The 15,831-nt window shown below is 52.5% G+C and overlaps 2 protein-coding genes and 1 long non-coding RNA gene across 37 annotated transcripts; 2 read left to right on the forward strand and 1 right to left on the reverse strand.

Moving 5' to 3' along the window:
- Positions 1 to 228: 228 nt before the first annotated feature.
- Positions 229 to 10,753, reverse strand: SHC1 (SHC adaptor protein 1). Of its 33 annotated transcripts, none has more exons than XM_086393106.1 (15): positions 10,625 to 10,753; positions 9,651 to 9,799; positions 8,598 to 8,749; positions 6,967 to 7,134; positions 6,310 to 6,380; positions 5,729 to 5,792; positions 5,451 to 5,570; positions 5,137 to 5,190; positions 4,901 to 4,952; positions 4,602 to 4,728; positions 3,447 to 3,645; positions 3,291 to 3,360; positions 3,079 to 3,210; positions 2,678 to 2,916; positions 229 to 1,858 (listed from the first exon to the last, which is right to left on the reverse strand). In XM_086393106.1, the coding sequence occupies exons 4-15, from the start codon at positions 7,129 to 7,131 to the stop codon at positions 1,730 to 1,732; spliced, it is 1,422 nt and encodes a 473-aa protein (XP_086249232.1). In that variant the 5' UTR covers positions 7,132 to 7,134; positions 8,598 to 8,749; positions 9,651 to 9,799; positions 10,625 to 10,753; the 3' UTR covers positions 229 to 1,729. The 33 variants fall into 33 exon arrangements, with proteins under 33 accessions (XP_086249232.1, XP_086249226.1, XP_086249217.1 ...); XM_086393100.1 differs by having other exon boundaries at positions 3,079 to 3,213; XM_086393091.1 differs by having other exon boundaries at positions 4,602 to 4,782.
- A 297-nt stretch (positions 10,754 to 11,050) lies between these two features.
- Positions 11,051 to 14,957, forward strand: CKS1B (CDC28 protein kinase regulatory subunit 1B). 3 transcript variants are annotated; one of them, XM_086393153.1, is made up of 3 exons: positions 11,051 to 11,174; positions 13,687 to 13,814; positions 14,415 to 14,957. In XM_086393153.1, exons 1-3 carry the CDS (start codon positions 11,116 to 11,118, stop codon positions 14,480 to 14,482), a joined length of 255 nt encoding a protein of 84 aa, XP_086249279.1. In that variant the 5' UTR covers positions 11,051 to 11,115; the 3' UTR covers positions 14,483 to 14,957. The 3 variants fall into 3 exon arrangements, with proteins under 3 accessions (XP_086249279.1, XP_086249278.1, XP_086249280.1); XM_086393152.1 differs by having other exon boundaries at positions 14,430 to 14,957; XM_086393154.1 differs by having other exon boundaries at positions 14,644 to 14,957.
- On the forward strand, positions 11,785 to 12,685 carry LOC147376621 (uncharacterized). The gene is made up of 2 exons (XR_015161086.1): positions 11,785 to 11,917; positions 12,478 to 12,685. It is a non-coding gene; the product is annotated as an uncharacterized LOC147376621 (long non-coding RNA).
- Positions 14,958 to 15,831: the final 874 nt, after the last annotated feature.

Here is a 15,831-nt window from a genome sequence, read left to right on the forward strand (position 1 = left end):
TCCGCGATCCCACCCCGCCTCGGTCCCCGCTGCAGACACGAACATCCCCTGGCACGGTGGCCCCGTACGCCCCACCCCGCCGCACCCTCCTACGCGAATCCCTAAGTTCTCACTCAGCGCGACCCAAGCGAGTCCAGGTGAGGCCGAGTCCGGCCTCCGGCCTCCCCTCCTGCCGTGGGGGGCGCCCAGAACCAACAATAAGCTGAGACAGAGACCTAGAGGCCGAGGTAGAAGAAATATGGACTTTAATGAAGATTCTTTCCCTTTGGTATAAGTGAGACCCGTGAAAACATCCAAACAAAAAGAAAAGAAAAAAAGGGAGGCGAGGATTTAGTCCACTCTCCCTTATCTACAAGGCCTAAAGACAGAGCAGGACCGGATCCTCTGTTGCTGCTGCAGGGCGAGGCCTGGAGAAGGGATTAAATAACCGTGACCCACGCCTCCTGTGAAACCAACAGCCAAACTTATGCCTCCCCGCCTCGCAGTGGGAGGGCCAAGTTTCTCTAGTCCTAGCTTACACTCCACTTCTCTGGGTCTCTCTGGTAGAAAAGATAAAGCTACCGGTTCCAACTGCCCCACAGGCCAGGGTGAGGAAAATGCCAAGAGTCGTAAAAGGGCTTTGAAAAAGTCAAAGAGGTGATGTATAAATGTCATCGATTATCATCATTTTGTGCTCAGGAATAAGCTATGGAAAACAAATTAGGAAAGTAAATCTACAGCCCTAAAATATACACGTATAAAATAAAAAATAAATGCAGTTCCAAACCTACCGATGGTATCTGGGGATTGTCTACTGCTTTAAAGTCTCAATGCCCCTGTTCCCACCTCTACCAAATCCAGCTGGGATGACAGCTCCATCATCCCCCCCAGCACCCCTGCAGGGGGAGGCAGGGCAGAGGCCAGGAGGAAGGGCTGTACTTTGGCTGTAGAGTATAGCATGCATGCAACATGGGAGGGGGGGCTTACGAAATGTATATACAGACCCCTGGGTGAGGGGCCCCGGCCACGAGGCACTGAGCAGGGGAGGGGTCCATCTCCCCACTGGCTGAGAGCAGGGCGCCGCGGCAGTCTCTAAGGGCTGCACATCCCAGGGAGAGGGGACAGCTGCTACTCCTGCCTCTGCTGGCCCAACCTAAACTGGAGGAGGTGCTGAGCGAGGAGAGGACGGGGTCCCAGAAGCCAAGAAGCTGTCAGCACCCCCATCCTTGACTTCAGGGGCCCAAGAACTCTTTGCATAAAATATCTTCAGACCTAGGAGATGGTCAAAGGCACAAAGTTTGAATGCTGGGAGGGAGGGTTGTTGAGAGGAGTCTGGGGTACCTGAGCCCAGGGGTAGACTAAAGGTATGATTCAGTTCCCCTTCCCTGAAAGGGTGATTGCTCCGCTGGGCCTATCGCCACAGAACATCTTCCATGACCAGGAGGCATCCTGCCCAGGCCTCCAGCACCCACCTTGGGGAAGAGGGTATCAAGTTGGCACAGGAAAGGCCCAGGGAAGGGGGCCACTCTGTACATTAATACTTTGGTGAGGTCTGGGGAGAAGCAGGACTCTACCCCTGGTTCCTGACTCAAACCCTCTCACTCAGCTGCATGCTGAACCCAGTGTCCACAGTATCTCCAGCCCTACACAAGGCCAGGCCCATGGAGCACTCCCAAGTGAGGTCCTAAGAGTCAGGGAATAGGGTGGAAGGGACCGCAGGGCGTCTTCTGAGAGAAAGCACTGGAACAGGTCACAGTTTCCGCTCCACAGGCTGCTGGAGACACAGTTCGCTGCCCGCAGAGATGATGGGCAAGTGATTGTCCATGTGGTAGCTGATGAGGTGACTGACACTCTCAAAGCGGTGATCCTTTGTCCGAACCTGGGGAGTGGGAAGGGAGAAAGTCGAATCAGGTGAAGAGTCAGATAAAACCTCAGTCTCTAAGGCCGAGGAAGCTGGGATAGTCAAGAGGGTTGAGGCAGGAGAAAAAGATGGCAGGAGAGGGAGGGCCCTCGGTCCTGATCACTGAGGCTTCTCTGGGAAGAGAAGCTGGAGACAGCTGTGGGAATGGGCAAGTCAGTGGACTGGGAAAAGGCAGAACAGACATCAGCCCAGAAGTCGTGAAACTGAAGGCTAGCTACTCCTTACTTGACCTAGAGGAGGACAGTATGTCTCAGAAGAAGATACACAGTACAAAAAAAAGACATGCAAAGGAGGCTGAGACTGCTGTAGGAACAAGACCCAAGTTATGACGGGCAGGGGGCAGTGCAGACAGGAGATAGGACTCTGGTCTGATCCCTGAGTCTGGAGGAGCTGGGGAGGCCCCTGGCTCGTCTCGTGAAAAGTTTTGGGATATTTAGCCTCTAGACAACTGACAAAGAGCACTACAACTTCTGAAGGATGGTTTCCTTATTTGTCAAAAGAGGGACTGGTGAGATGACCACTTCCTAGCTCTCGAGGGCATAACGTTTGAGGACTGGCCAGGACTGAAGGGAATACAGCTCAGGTGAGGGATGTGAGAAGGGAAGGAACCCTAAACCACTAGACGAGGGAGACACCAGACACCTTGAGAACAGGGGAGGCCCAGATAGAGGTGCCCAGCGGACAAAGTCTAGGAAGCAGTAAGGGAGGAAGAGAGCCACAGGTAGGCTGCTGCACCTTCCTTTCTGCCATGCCCACCTACACCCCTGCCACACTCACCACACCCTCAGGGTCCACCAGGAGCAGGTGCTTGGGCTGCCCACTCTGCAGGCCGGTGAGCACGTACTGGCCCGGCGTGGTTGTGCTTTCCCGCACCAGGAAGTCCCCGTTGACTTGTAGCAATGCCTCAGCCTCCCGCCGGCTCAGCTTCCCGTGGAACCAGGGCTCCCCTCGGAGCTGCTCAGCCATGGCTGTTGACTGGGGAGGTGGAGGCATTCGCAAGGCATCTTCAAAGGGCTCTGGGATACAGAGAGAGAGCTAGGAGAGGCAGCTGACACAACCCCACCTCAGGACCCAGACCTTTAGGGAGGGGAGGCCAGGAAGGAAAGAGCAGAGAGGCAGTAAAAGAGGAGGAACCAAGTGGGAAGACGGAGACTCAGAAAGGCGAGAGGTATACTTACTCATGTCAAAGAGGTCTCGGGGTGCACTGCCATTGATGGTAGGATTGGGGGGCCCGGCCCCAGCCCCTGCTTGCCGGGCCTTGTCTAGGTTCTGGACATTGACATAGGAGGGGTCATCAAAGAGCTCTCTGCCTGCTGAGGAAACGGAGGCTTTAGAGTGCCCCCCGCCCTGCTTCTCACTCCCCCTCTGCCCCTCTCAGTCCCCTTCATACCTGAGCTGGGTGGCGGGGGCGGCATCTGTCTGCGGGCTTCTGGGTCTCCCCCAGCAGGCTGCCCCACAGGCTGAAGGGACCAAGACAGAGTGAAACCAGAGGCCCTAACCAGATGTTCCCATCCAAGCCCCGCCCGCCTCTATCCAAGCAACTTACCAGCGTGGCTCCCAGGTGGCTGGGGGTCTGGGCACTGGGCGGAGTGGGTCGAGCAGCCCCTGGGAGGGCTCCTTCCCGAAGCCTCATGTCCACCACACCCCCAAGAGGTGGTTCCTTCCCCGGGAAGTCATTATAGTACTGATGGTCAGGGGGCTCTTCCTCCTCCTCATCCCAAGCTGAGCCATCAAAGCCAGCCATCCTGAGAGAGACAGGAGGGAGAAAGGAGTGTGGATGGGAGGACAGAGGGAGATGGGAACAGTGGTCATGTATTGGGTATTCCCTGAGGGGTAGGCCTCAGGCTGGGTGTTTCATATATAATCATTTCACTCTCTGGGCAACCGATAAAGCAGATACTGTTTCCTTCTCCAGTTTTTTAGGTGAGGAAAATGATGATCAGGGATAAAAAGATTTTGGTCACACAACTAAGAAATGGTCGGATGGCATCACCGACTCAATGGATATGAGTTTGAGCAAACTTTGGGAGATAGTGGAGGACAGGGAAGCCTGGCGTGCTGCAGTCCGTGGGGTCGCAAAGAGTTGGACACAACTCAGCGACTGAACCACCACTACTACTGGTGGAGCAGAATGTCAATTCAGATTCTGCCTTAACGTCATGCCCTTGATTGTCACGTAGCCTCCCAAGAGGGAGGGGAAGCACCAAGTAACCAGGGAGGGGGTGCCCCAGAATATTGCAACACCTCCTCTAAATACTCGATCCTACTGGTCTGAGGTGGGAAACGTGACCATCTCAGGAAAAAGCCATCCTCCCTTGCCCAAATTCTTGATGGCTTCTAGAGACAAGAACGTGAAGAACTAAACTACATACGGAGAGAAGCACAAAAGGACAGACCAGAAACGAGACGGCTGGGAAAAGAGAAGCCCATCTAGCCAGGGACAAGCTGGGCGTCCTGCACTGCAGCCCCGCCACGGGCACCCGACGGGAAGAGCTGGCCCTGCAGCGGGCAGGGCCACGGAGCACCTTCCTGCCGGCTACAGGAAACTTAAGAATAGCAGGAAGCAGGGGCACGCAGGTTATTTCCTTCCCTGCACTTTTCTGAGCTGGAGTGTGGGAAGAGCAGCCCTCCTTTTCCAGTTCTGGTCTGGGGCCCCCGGGAGCGGGCTGCCCCCAGCCCCCCACCCGCCTCGCCCGCGCACCTGTCGTGGGGGGTGACGAGCCTGGGCGGGTTCCTGAGGTACTGTTTGAAGCGCAGCTCGAAGGCCTGGCCGATGGTGCTGATGACATCCTGAGCGAGCCCTTCGGGACACTCCAGGATGTGGCAGGCTGCGGGCGCAGCAGAGGCTGTTAGGGAGCTGGGCGGCGGGGGGAACCGTGGGGCTGGGAGGAGGCACAGACGGGGCCCTCGGCCTCTGTCCTTGGCAGGAGGAGCCCCCGGGCCCTGCTCACCTGCCCCTTGGACAGCCAGCCCCGCCCAGTGCTCCCATCCACACCTCACCTCTCTGATTCACCGGGTCTTTGGCAACATAGGCAACATACTCGGCTGTGTCCTGGGGTGGACAGAGGCAGAAGAGGCCAGTTAGCTAAACTGTACAGCCCCACCCCACTCCTGACCCCTTCAAGCCCAGTCTTTCTCATACACTGCCTCAATCCCAGCAGGCTCGCTTCTCTCGCCAGTGTCCTCCCAATCCCCTCACTCTCCTCCCACCACCTGAGCTCCATTCCCCAACTCACCGGGTCCCCGCCGGATGCAAACGAGATGGACTGCATGTGGTGGTTGGCGATGATCTGAGCATTAGGGCAGAGGATGGAGACGGAAAGGAATGATGGGCATCAGGCAGCCTCAGAGTCTACTGGGCACCGCCCACCAATGGCCAAGACCCCGGAGTCCCAGTCTCATCCTTTTGGCTTCTCAACGCGTGTTCTCCTAATCTCCTCCTTCCCTACTGTTCCGCTGCTCCCAAGCCTTCTCTCCCAGATAACCAAGTTCCCATTTAGCCCTCCCATTGATGTTTCTGCCCACCCCCCAACTGCCTCACCCCACCAACCTGTTTGCAGTCTGCGGCCATGAGGTTGAGGCTGCTGGTGGAGACGGTCAGAGTGATTGGCATTCCAGCAAATTTCAGGTTACTCCTCCCCAGAATGGAGCTGAGTGGACGGCTACAGGGCTACGGAAGGGCCCAAGGGTCTCAGAAGCTGGGGGGTCCCCCACACCAGGAAACCCCCACACTCCTGCCTTCCAGACTTCTCCCCACCTGCCCCACACTAGCCTTCCCCCTGCTCCTCCACATCTCCCAGCATCCCTAGCCCCACCGACCCCGGGTACCTTTCTCCTCCTTGTTGCCCCCTTAGCACCCGGCACAGCCTCACACACCAGACTGATGGCCTCCCTGGGGAAAGAGGGATACTCAGACCCAGAGCCTGCCTCCCACTCGGCTGGGGCCGCCACAGGGCTGGGGGAGGGGAAGGCCAGGCCAGACTCCAGGGGCACTCCAGGCTCTTTGTCGTGGTGGATTGAATTAAGGGCCTTTAATATTTGATGACACTGAGAGGCCGCTTCCTGGCTGATTGGGTTAGGGCCTCAATGGGTCTGGCCCCACCCCCTTCCAACTACCAAATGTCCCATCCCCTTCCCAAAGGCAGCAGCAACCTTCCAGCTACCCCCATTTTCCACTCCAGCTCTAGCTGCCAGCTGCCTCTGCCACCTCCCCAACTCCCGGGGCTGGATAGTAAGAAGGAGCCAGGTCAAAGTTGCCCCTTTACATTAGGACTTAGACTCACTTCCCTAACTTTCTCTCAACCCCCTTTACCACCCAAAGATAAGCCATCACTAGCACCACCACCACGTGACCCATGCTCCCCACCCCTCATGAATCCTGGGACCACTCCTCCCCAAGCCCCACTAACCTGGTGACCTGAGTCCGGGTGTTGAAGTCAAGGGCGCGCATTGACTGCAGGACCTCCACACAGCCCATGTACTGAGGGGAGGGACAGGGGGACATCGGTAAGCCACCTCCCCCCACCTCTTCATAAAAGGCCCTAGGACTTCTCCTTCCGTGGTCCCTCGGGGAAGTAAAGATGAAGAAGCTCTGCCCACTGCCCATGGATATATCCCACAACATGCAGGACAAGAGGGGCAAAGAGAGAAGGCAAGCTAGGCGGACCTCATGCCTGTGGGAAGAGAATTTGGGAGGCGTGACGGGGCATCGGGTGGGATGGAGTGACATCTCCAGAAGCGGGCAGGAGACCGGAGGGGATAGTCAAGAGTCACTCATTCCAACACTTACTAAGGGCTTGTGCTGGGCTTTGTGCTAAGCATGGCGGGGTGGGGGTAGGGGAGTCACAGAAGGAAGGGGCCCCAGACAGAGCTGGAAGGGAAGAGGTGAGAGAATTGGAGAAGGGGCAAGAAAGGTTTAAGAAACAGGACAACCGAAACCAAGGGAGTTGCTGGGGAAGAGCAGGGGGGAAAAAACGAGATTAGTAAGCAGAGGAACTGGAGGGGTCCGTAAGCAGAGGAACTGGAGGGGTCCGGGAGGGAGTGGGAGGGAGAGGATATTCACTCACCCGAACCAAGTAGGAAACCCCGGGTCCCATGACTTTGTCGTTGGGATGCAGCCAGCCCCGCGTGGGCTTATTGACAAAGCTCCCGTGGCGAGTCCACTCCTCGCCCCCCAGCTGGCCCCCTTCCACCCGAGTCCTGCGCCCGCCGCCTCCACTCAGCTTGTTCATGTCCTGGAGGAGGGGCAGGGGGCCTGAGTCCAGCGTGGCTGCCCCTGCGACCCCCTCCCCGTCCTCATTTGCCCTTCCTGGCTCCCCCTTCGGGCCCGGGCGCCCCCCAGCTGGGCTGGCCAGCTTCAGGCTGCTCATCCGGGGGAAGAAGGAGCACAGGGTGGTGGGGCTATCGTCCCCAGGCACAGGTGGCAGCACGGGCCCCAGGGACGAGGCTGAGGGGGACGGCAGCTCCTCCGGTGGGGTGGACCCTGAGGCCCCCTCCTCCAGCGATGACAGAGACTCATTCCGAAGTGGGTTATACTTGGGCTTGGGGGGCAGGAGATCCATGGCTGGAGTGAGAGGGAGGCTGCTGCCCAGCCTGGCCCCCCTGCCAGTCAGGGCAAGGGGGCCAGGCAGGGGGCATCCCAGGCCCTTAGTCTAATCGGACCTCTGTGGCCCAGGGATCTCAAGGGTCCTGGGGAGGGAGAGGGACAAGTAGCTCTGCCTTCCCCGGCTCAGACCCAGACAGTTTCAGGCCCCATCCCCGCCCAGCGTGGAGCCTCTTCTCAGGCTGAGAAGAGAACAGGCTGGACCTAGAGCTGCCTGGCTCCTCCCCAGGGGCGGGGAGCTAAGGGGAGAGACCAATCCCGGGGACAGTGCTGACTCACAGGCTCTGAGGGGCTGAGCCCCCAACACTGCCCCAACCCAGAACTCTCGCAGGGCAGAGCGATCCATGTCCCCCTGCCAGATCCCCCCACCCAACCGAACAAACAAGTAATTAGGGGAGGAGTAAAGTGGGAATGCGGGGGAAGGATGGAGGAGTGAGAAGGAAAGGAGGGCGATAAGAGGAGGTCTGGATCAATCCAGACCGGACAAGGGCAGGCCAAAGGGTGCAGGAAGCAGAGGGAGGGCGGTGGCGTGGCGGGGGTGGGGGTGGGGGGGGTCAGGGAGGAGGTTGAGGGAGGAAACAGAGGCAGCTGGGGGTGGGAAAGGGAGGGGATCCCTGAGCTCAGCAATTCCCTTCCTGTCCTGGTTGAACACTCACATTCCCTCAGCCCCCAGCTCCAGCACCCCCTCACCACTGCCCCACAGAGGGGTGACGGCCCTAGGGAGCCTGGGCCATTAGCCTCCTTGGCTCTCACAGCTGTGGAGGGAGCTAAAGAAATGGGAAAAAGAAGGGCATGGTCCCAGTGGATACAGGGAGGGGCCAAGAGGAAGAGCAAAGCTGTTAAAGTAAGAAGAATAAAGTCCAACCTGGTGGCACATCAGGGAGCCGCCAGGCAGGAGCTGGAGCAGAGGACAGTCTGGTGGAGGCTTGTTCTCCGTGCATGGCGCCTACCATGCCAAGGAGCAGAGGCCCAAGCCAAGTACTTTTCTGCCCCACTCTTCCACAGGAAAGTAAGCTGTCAAGGGTAGAAGGGGTGGGGGGTGGCCAGGGCATTGACACTAAGGTCAGATCCCTAGACCTGCAGGTGAACACATACCCCTCCTTTTTAGTAGTGACCAGAAAGCGCAGGTATCCACCACGGAGCATGATGCCCCTCATACCAAGGACAGTCTGGCTGAAGGAGGTGGGGCAGTGTGACGGTTCTCCAAGAGAGGTGGCCAGGAAGGGACAGAGAGGCAGAAGACAAATCTGTGCTCATAAGAAAGGGGTGCCAGAAGAGGATTGAGGCTGGACACAGGGAACAGTCCCAAACTCATTCCTTCCACCCACAGCATCCTGCCACAGCTCTGCTCCAGGGGGCCACAGAGGAAGTTGGAAAGCAACCAAAAATAAGTAGTAAAAGATACATATACCCTCACCAGGCTCACCGCGGAATTACCTATCTTTAGATTTACTTCAGAATATTAAAAAAAAATGCAAATTATCGTGTTACAGTGATTAACAACCCTGACAATTAAAACATGTCAGATACTGTGCTTATCACCGCCCCCGTAGTCCTCAACCCAGGAGAGCTTTACCACTCCATGCACAACTCCTGAGAAGAAAATCTATCACTGTTTCCTAAGGCCTCAGCACTCAGAAACAGAGAGAATGAGGAAAGGATTCTGCCAAAGCCTCACCGCTCCCCCCAACACACACACACCAGGATATCCTCATCTTTAGAGGTGGGCATTCTGTGGGTGCCTGCAGAATCCAGAGACAAGGAATGACCAACAGGTGTGGGCATGTTTAGAAAAGAAAGAGGAAGTAGGGCTCTTTAAATTTACGGAGGAAGAAAGGAGATTGCTACTGGGAATCTGAAGGAAGAAAGGAGATTGCTACTGAGAATCTGAACGACTGGGTGTGGGGAAGAAGTTGCATGTGGCTTTTCAGCCCAGCAGGGAGGAGGAGGCAAGAAAGGCGGAAAGTAGCAGGAAATGGCGAAAGCCTCAGGAATGTTTCCAGCAGGGAAGGCTGGGCAAGCAGGACCAGGAGAAATGCCTAGACTAGAACTCTGTTTGGGGGAGGGGAAGAGCCAGAGAAGTGGTGGGGCCTGAAGAGTCCCTTAAAAAAAAAAAAAAAAATCAAACAGCAAAAAGGACACTGTTACCTACACCCATTCCAAGCCACCGTCTTCAGGTGGTAGAAAACTTTCTCTTCTGTCACACCCACATGTCACACATCGACAAATCCACGGCCCTACCCAGCTCCCGTCGTACAGGTATGAGACAAACAGCTGTTTCTGGGGTGGAGTCGGTCCTGGGAAGGGAAACTCAGGGAGTGGGGCAGGGAATCTATGAGCAAGTCTCCCTCCCACTCTCGTGCCAAACCCCAAGTCCAGCCCCCTTCAAGTAGGTCCACCCTTGGAAGGGGCTAAGGGAGAGAAAAAGGGCTGCCTCTAATCTCTTACTCCTCAGAGTCAGAGATGTGAACTTTTGACTTCCTATCCAGTGGAGCCTAAGAGCTCAGGAAAACTGAGCCAAGGGCCCCAAAGAGAAAAGGAACGAGGAAGCGCCAGCAGGTGAAGTTTCTGGGATTGAAGACAAAGCTCCTGAGGCGATGACAAGGGTCCAACCGGGATAACGCTCCTGAAGGGGCGTGGCCCCTCAAGACGCGTGCACCAGAGACTCCAGGGGGAGAGGCTTCTGGACGATCTGACGTGGATTAAGGAAGGGGCGAGGCTTCTAAAGGGGCGGAACCCTTAGGGAGGCGTGGCCTCACGAATTCGAATAGTTCCTTGAGTAGCAGGGTTCTGCCCTTTTGGGAGCTAGGCTTTTGATAGGTGTTAGCGGAGAATCGTCTCGAGGAGGCGGAGTTTCGGGGAATCGGAAGGACTAACGCAGGGGTTTGGAAGCATGTCTGGGGGTGGGACTTCCAGGAAAGCTGGACGACAGGGTAGGACTGGGGACAATAAATGGAAAATAAGTCGGGGTTCGGAGAGCCCCCTGAAGTTGGGAGGTGGGACTTCCGGGGAGGGGGTCTCAGGGGGCGGGACTTGTAAATGAAGACCGGAAGTAGGGTCCCGGGAGAGGGGTTCCGGGGTAGAGGAGTGGGTCACCTAAGAAGAAAAATGTCCCAACTCACCAGGACTTCATGGAGTCTCCGCACCGCACCGCGGGCCGATTTGGTTCCGGATCACGCCACTGCCTCCTCAGGTCGCCGCTCCAACTTTCTCCCCGGGCCCGGCCTCCCTGGAGAAACTTTATTACACTCACTTCCGGCCTCACTAACCCCTGACCCTCTACCTCATTGTCCCTCCTTCACCCGTCCCACTTTCCCGAATCAGCCAATGGCAGCGCGAGGACGCGCACAGTGGCAATGATAGCCAATAAAAAGCCTATTTTTTACTTACGGCAATTCTTGAGCAATGTTCAGTCCAATGAGGACTTGAGTAGAAGCAAACCTAAGCCAATCGGAGGCTTGAAGGTGGGGTTGTCCCGCCTTCCTCCAGAGGGACCAATAGACAGCGCAGGCGGCGTGTTTGAAAGCGAGGCCAAAGAGGGTGGGAGCGCGTGCTGCTGGGAGTTGTTCGGAGGTTGGCGGCGCGGGGCTGAAGGTCCTCAGGCAGAGTGATCATGTCGCACAAACAAATTTACTATTCGGACAAATACGACGACGAGGAGTTCGAGTACCGGTTAGTGCCGGCGCGGGGGCAATATCAAGGTCGTGAGTTTTGACAACTGAGGGCACGAGAATTGGTAACGGGGACTGAAACAGCAGAGTTGGCGCATGCGCGGGAGGTTAACGGGAATGGGTGCGTTTAGAGTGTAAGGCGCATGCGCGAAAGGTAGGGGGCAATTTAAAAAAAACTCTAAAGTGATAGCGAATTTGGAAGGAGGCGTGGGTGGTCGTGGTTAGAGTGTTCGAATGTTAGAATACTGACCACCCTCAGCTTTGCGGGTTTCTGGACTATTCTCTCACCTCAGTTGAGTAAACTGAACTTGCCTTCTTGAGACTGTATTACAGCCACACCGTAGAGCCTTCTGGGAGAAGGTGGCAAAGGCGAAGCTTGAATTTTCTTCGAGTCCTCAAAGTGAGGGGAGTTCTAAGAGAGCCTGAGTGTTGCTTATTAATCCATGGGAAAGGGGCGTGATTGTCTGATTTGTTTTAGGAAGGGGGGGCTTCGAGGAACTGGAATGGAATAAAACTGACCAGGAACACTGAGGAAAGACTTAATATGGCCCTAATAGATCACCGTCAAATGTTTGAAGGGCATCTACTTGGGAAACAATTATGGAGTGTTTATAGGTTTCAGGTGTTCTGCTAAAGTACACGGATAAGCCACGGTCCCTGCTTTCAACAGACCTAAAAAATATGTGGAAATACTGACAGGCTTCAGAAAGAAGATGATAATTGGTATGATAGAGCTATGTACAGGTAGGTTGTGGTGGGAGCACGTAGGATTCACCAAGCATGATAAAGAAAGGAATCCGTACAGAATTTGCATTTGATAAACCCTAAGTCCAAAATTCTAGATTAGAAAATAATTTAAAAAATAGAAAATAATTTTACAAATGTTGGCATTCCACTAATCTGTAGTAAGCCTTAATAGTTAAAACAACTGGAAGCTTGGTTTTCTTGTGTTTCTTCAGCCTAGTGCAGGGCTCTGAGCCTTCTGGAGAACTTGGTGTATGCTGTCAAATAACACTGTTTGCATTATTTTTATGTCAAATCCTTGGGAAAAGATCCCCAGCCCTGGGATTTCACTGGTGGTCCAGTGGCTAAGATGCCAAACACCCAATGCAGGGGACCTGGGTTCAATCCCTGGTCAGGGAACTACAGGGAACTAGGTCCCACATGCTGCAACTACAAACCAGACCAAAAGAAAAGAAACACTCCAGCCCTGTTTGAACCCAGTTAACTTTCTTTTTCTCAGCTGTTTTTGTCAACATCTGAACTTGGCTAACTAAAATTGTGTGCTTAAAATGTCTTTGCAGGGCTAGGGAGACATCATTAGTTTCATCCTCTGGAGGATGTAAGTCTTGGCAGTGATATTTGATTTAAGGAAAGGTTTGTTTTGTTTTTTTGGTCTAAATAGTCCTGGAACCCAGTCTTTATGCCAGAGGCTTGTTAGGATGTAAGCTGTTTTCAGACATTTAGACTAGAATTGACTCGAGGGTGGTGGGGGGAGTGGAATCCCTTTTACTTAGCAGAGAGAGAGCATTCAATGCAGTTTCACTGAACATAATCAAGTCTGGGTCACCCCAATTCAAGTAGTCATTTCTTTGCTATAAAAGGAGACTTATCCTTGGTTAGGAAAGCATGAAGTCTCCCCCAAAGAAGTCTGGTGGCATATCCTTTCAGAGTTGAAAAATGTAACTTATGAGGATAGATTTTAAAAGATAAGATTTTTCTATTTCATTCTTGGTGGCAGGGGTGGGTAAAAAAGTCTTTATTTCACCAGCAGATAAATTCAGGTCATCTAAGATTTAGTAACCAAATGGATTATGAGAAAAATGTTTGCCTTCAGGTGTTTGTAAAATTGTAAAACTTAAAAATAAGGGAGGGGATTGTGGACATTTTTGTACATAGGCCATAGAAATGTATATAAGTATAAATGTATAAATAGATATCTTTGTTGTTGTTTAGTCCCTAAGTCGTGTCCAACTCTTTGCGACCCCATGGATTATAGCCCGCTAGGCTCCTCTGTCCATGGAATTCCCCAGGCAAGAATACTGGAGTGGGTTGCTATTTCCTTCTCCATATAGTTGATTTTATGTTCTGGCTCTTCCACACAGCACTCCCTGATAGGCCTTTCCTCTCTGAAATTACTTCTCTCCCTTCCTTACAACCCTGTTCAGAGCCACCCCTAATTATTAACTGTGTGTGTTCTGGGGCTCCCGTTATATTAAGAGTAATCAACTAGAGGACTGTAAGTGGCTGTAATTTTGGCACTCATTCACGGGTGTTATTCATTAATATGTACTTTCTAATATACTTTCGTGAGAATTTATGTAACTTGGCCCGTAACTTGGGCTTTTTTTCTAGCTGCCTTTGCACTACAATAAGATTTTATAAACTCCCTGCCATTACAAACTGGTTTCTCTTTTCTTGTCTGTCTTGGCTTTACCTGCTGGCCCCCCTCATCTGATAGATTGTACCCAATACTGATACAAATTTCCCACCTTCCCATGTTTCTATTACAGGCATGTCATGTTGCCCAAGGACATAGCCAAGCTGGTCCCTAAAACTCATTTGATGTCTGAATCTGAATGGAGGAATCTTGGTGTTCAGCAGAGTCAGGGATGGGTCCATTATATGATCCATGAACCAGGTCAGTGCAATGGCAGAAAGCAACCATGTAGGACCAAGGAAATGAAGGAATGATAGGTGGGGATGATTTATGGGTTTCTTAACTCACCAACCATCTAGAAAAACAGGAGTGACCAAAAATAAGAAATACAGTATCTGGGAGGTTCAGATACAACCTGTCACTGGAGGGGGAAAAAAAAAACTCCTTTAATCTCTAATTCAGTCAGAGAAGACATATATATATGTGTGTGTGTGTGTGTGTTTAAAGACCACATATATCTTGGTGTAGAGGTTATGGCCTCTTCTTCATTCTCCATCAGAAAGTGAATTTTGAGATGTGTTCCAAATAAACCAAGGAAAGTATATTTCTTGATAAGGCACCAGACACCAAACTATCAGGCAAAACTAATAAAGGACACCCCGGGGCTATAGAAGCATAGCAAGAAAACCGATATTAACAATTCTGTGCTTGGTACACAAGCCAGGCTTCTGGGTCTGCTTCTAAGGCCATATGCTTAAATCTTTATTTAGTTACAAAGATCTAAATGGTGATAGCTGGGAAGAGGGAGTGGGATACACTGTAGGTTGTGCATGGGATGGTGTGATTTCACTTACTCTTTAGATCTCACTCTTTCAGAACCTCACATCTTGCTGTTCCGGCGCCCACTGCCCAAGAAACCAAAGAAATGAAGCTGGGGAGCCACTTTTCAGCCTCAAGCTTTACACAGCTGTCCTCACTTGCTAACATCTTCCTGATGACATTATTGTGTTGCCTTCTTGTTTCTCACTTTGATATTTAAAGGATTTTCAATACACTGTATGTGCTGGTGACTGCTTTGCTTCTTGAGCAGAACTGACAGGAAGGACCACAGCCCAGCTGGATGAGTGAGTGCTCTCTGGGTTGCAGCCTCAGCTAAGTGTGACCCCCAAAACCTACGTGAGCTCTGAATCCAGCAGAACACGCTTGACAGATGGAGAAAGCATCTGAGAAGAAGACCACGGCTATTCCAGGGATTGTGTAAACTTGGCTGTTTTGGGTTTTTTCCTGCCAGGTGTTGTGTGTATGTTGATTTATGTTTCAGTATATTGGAAACTTTCCATTTTATTCCAAGAAATCTGTTCCATGTTAAAAGCCTTGATTAAAGAGGAAGTTTTTATAATCTAATTCTCTAATTGTTAAAGTTCCCCCCCCCTCCTCAGGACATCACCCTCACTATTATGGTTCTAATTATATGCTCTTCAGTAAGATAATGAAGCTCGGCTCTTTGTTAACACTGAGGTTTGTTTCAACATTGAAGTTAACTGGTTTGTAATCTACTTTAAGTAGACTTTGCTGTCAAATATCTACTGAAATATATTTCACTCTAACTACAGGCCTAAGAGAGGTTATATAGGGACAACAACATCTCATCAAAACAAATCAGTTGTTTTCTATGGTCGGGTACTGCCATTAACATAGTCTGAGTTTTTTTGAAGGGCATACAAGAGTTCTTGGGGCTTCCTTGGTGGCTCAGACAGTAAAGAATCTTCCTACAATGCAGGAAACCCAGATTTGATCCCTGGGTTGGGAAGATCCTCTGGAGAAGGGAATGGCTACCCACTCCATTATTCTATTCTTGCCTGGAGAATTCCATGGACAGAAGAGCCTGGCGGGCTATAATCCATAGGGTCACAAAGAGACTTTACACTTATCAAGGGTAAAGTGGGGCTGCTAGTATACTCCACTTCCTGACCAGCCTAAGGCTCCGGCACATCTATGGCCTGTTCAGTCCACAGAGTGGTTTGGGAGTGTTTTCAGTGGTTCTCACTTTGGCCAAACATTGGAATCACCTGAGTAGCTTTAAAGTGCTGATACCTGAGTCATTCCCAGGGAAGTGGACTTAATTGGTCTGGGGTATGGCCTGGATAAGGGGATTTCACCTGGATAAGGGGATTTCAAGCATTCTTAAAAAGGTAGTTACTGCACTGAGCTTTGAGAAAACGGTTGTAAACTGTGGCTATTTAAGAGGCATTTTGCCAAATAGCAGCTTACTTTCTAC

Source organism: Bos grunniens, chromosome 3 (genome assembly GCF_055505025.1).
Source record: "Bos grunniens cultivar Pamir isolate PY7600 chromosome 3, Bosgru_T2T1.0, whole genome shotgun sequence".
NCBI lineage: Eukaryota > Metazoa > Chordata > Mammalia > Artiodactyla > Bovidae > Bos > Bos grunniens.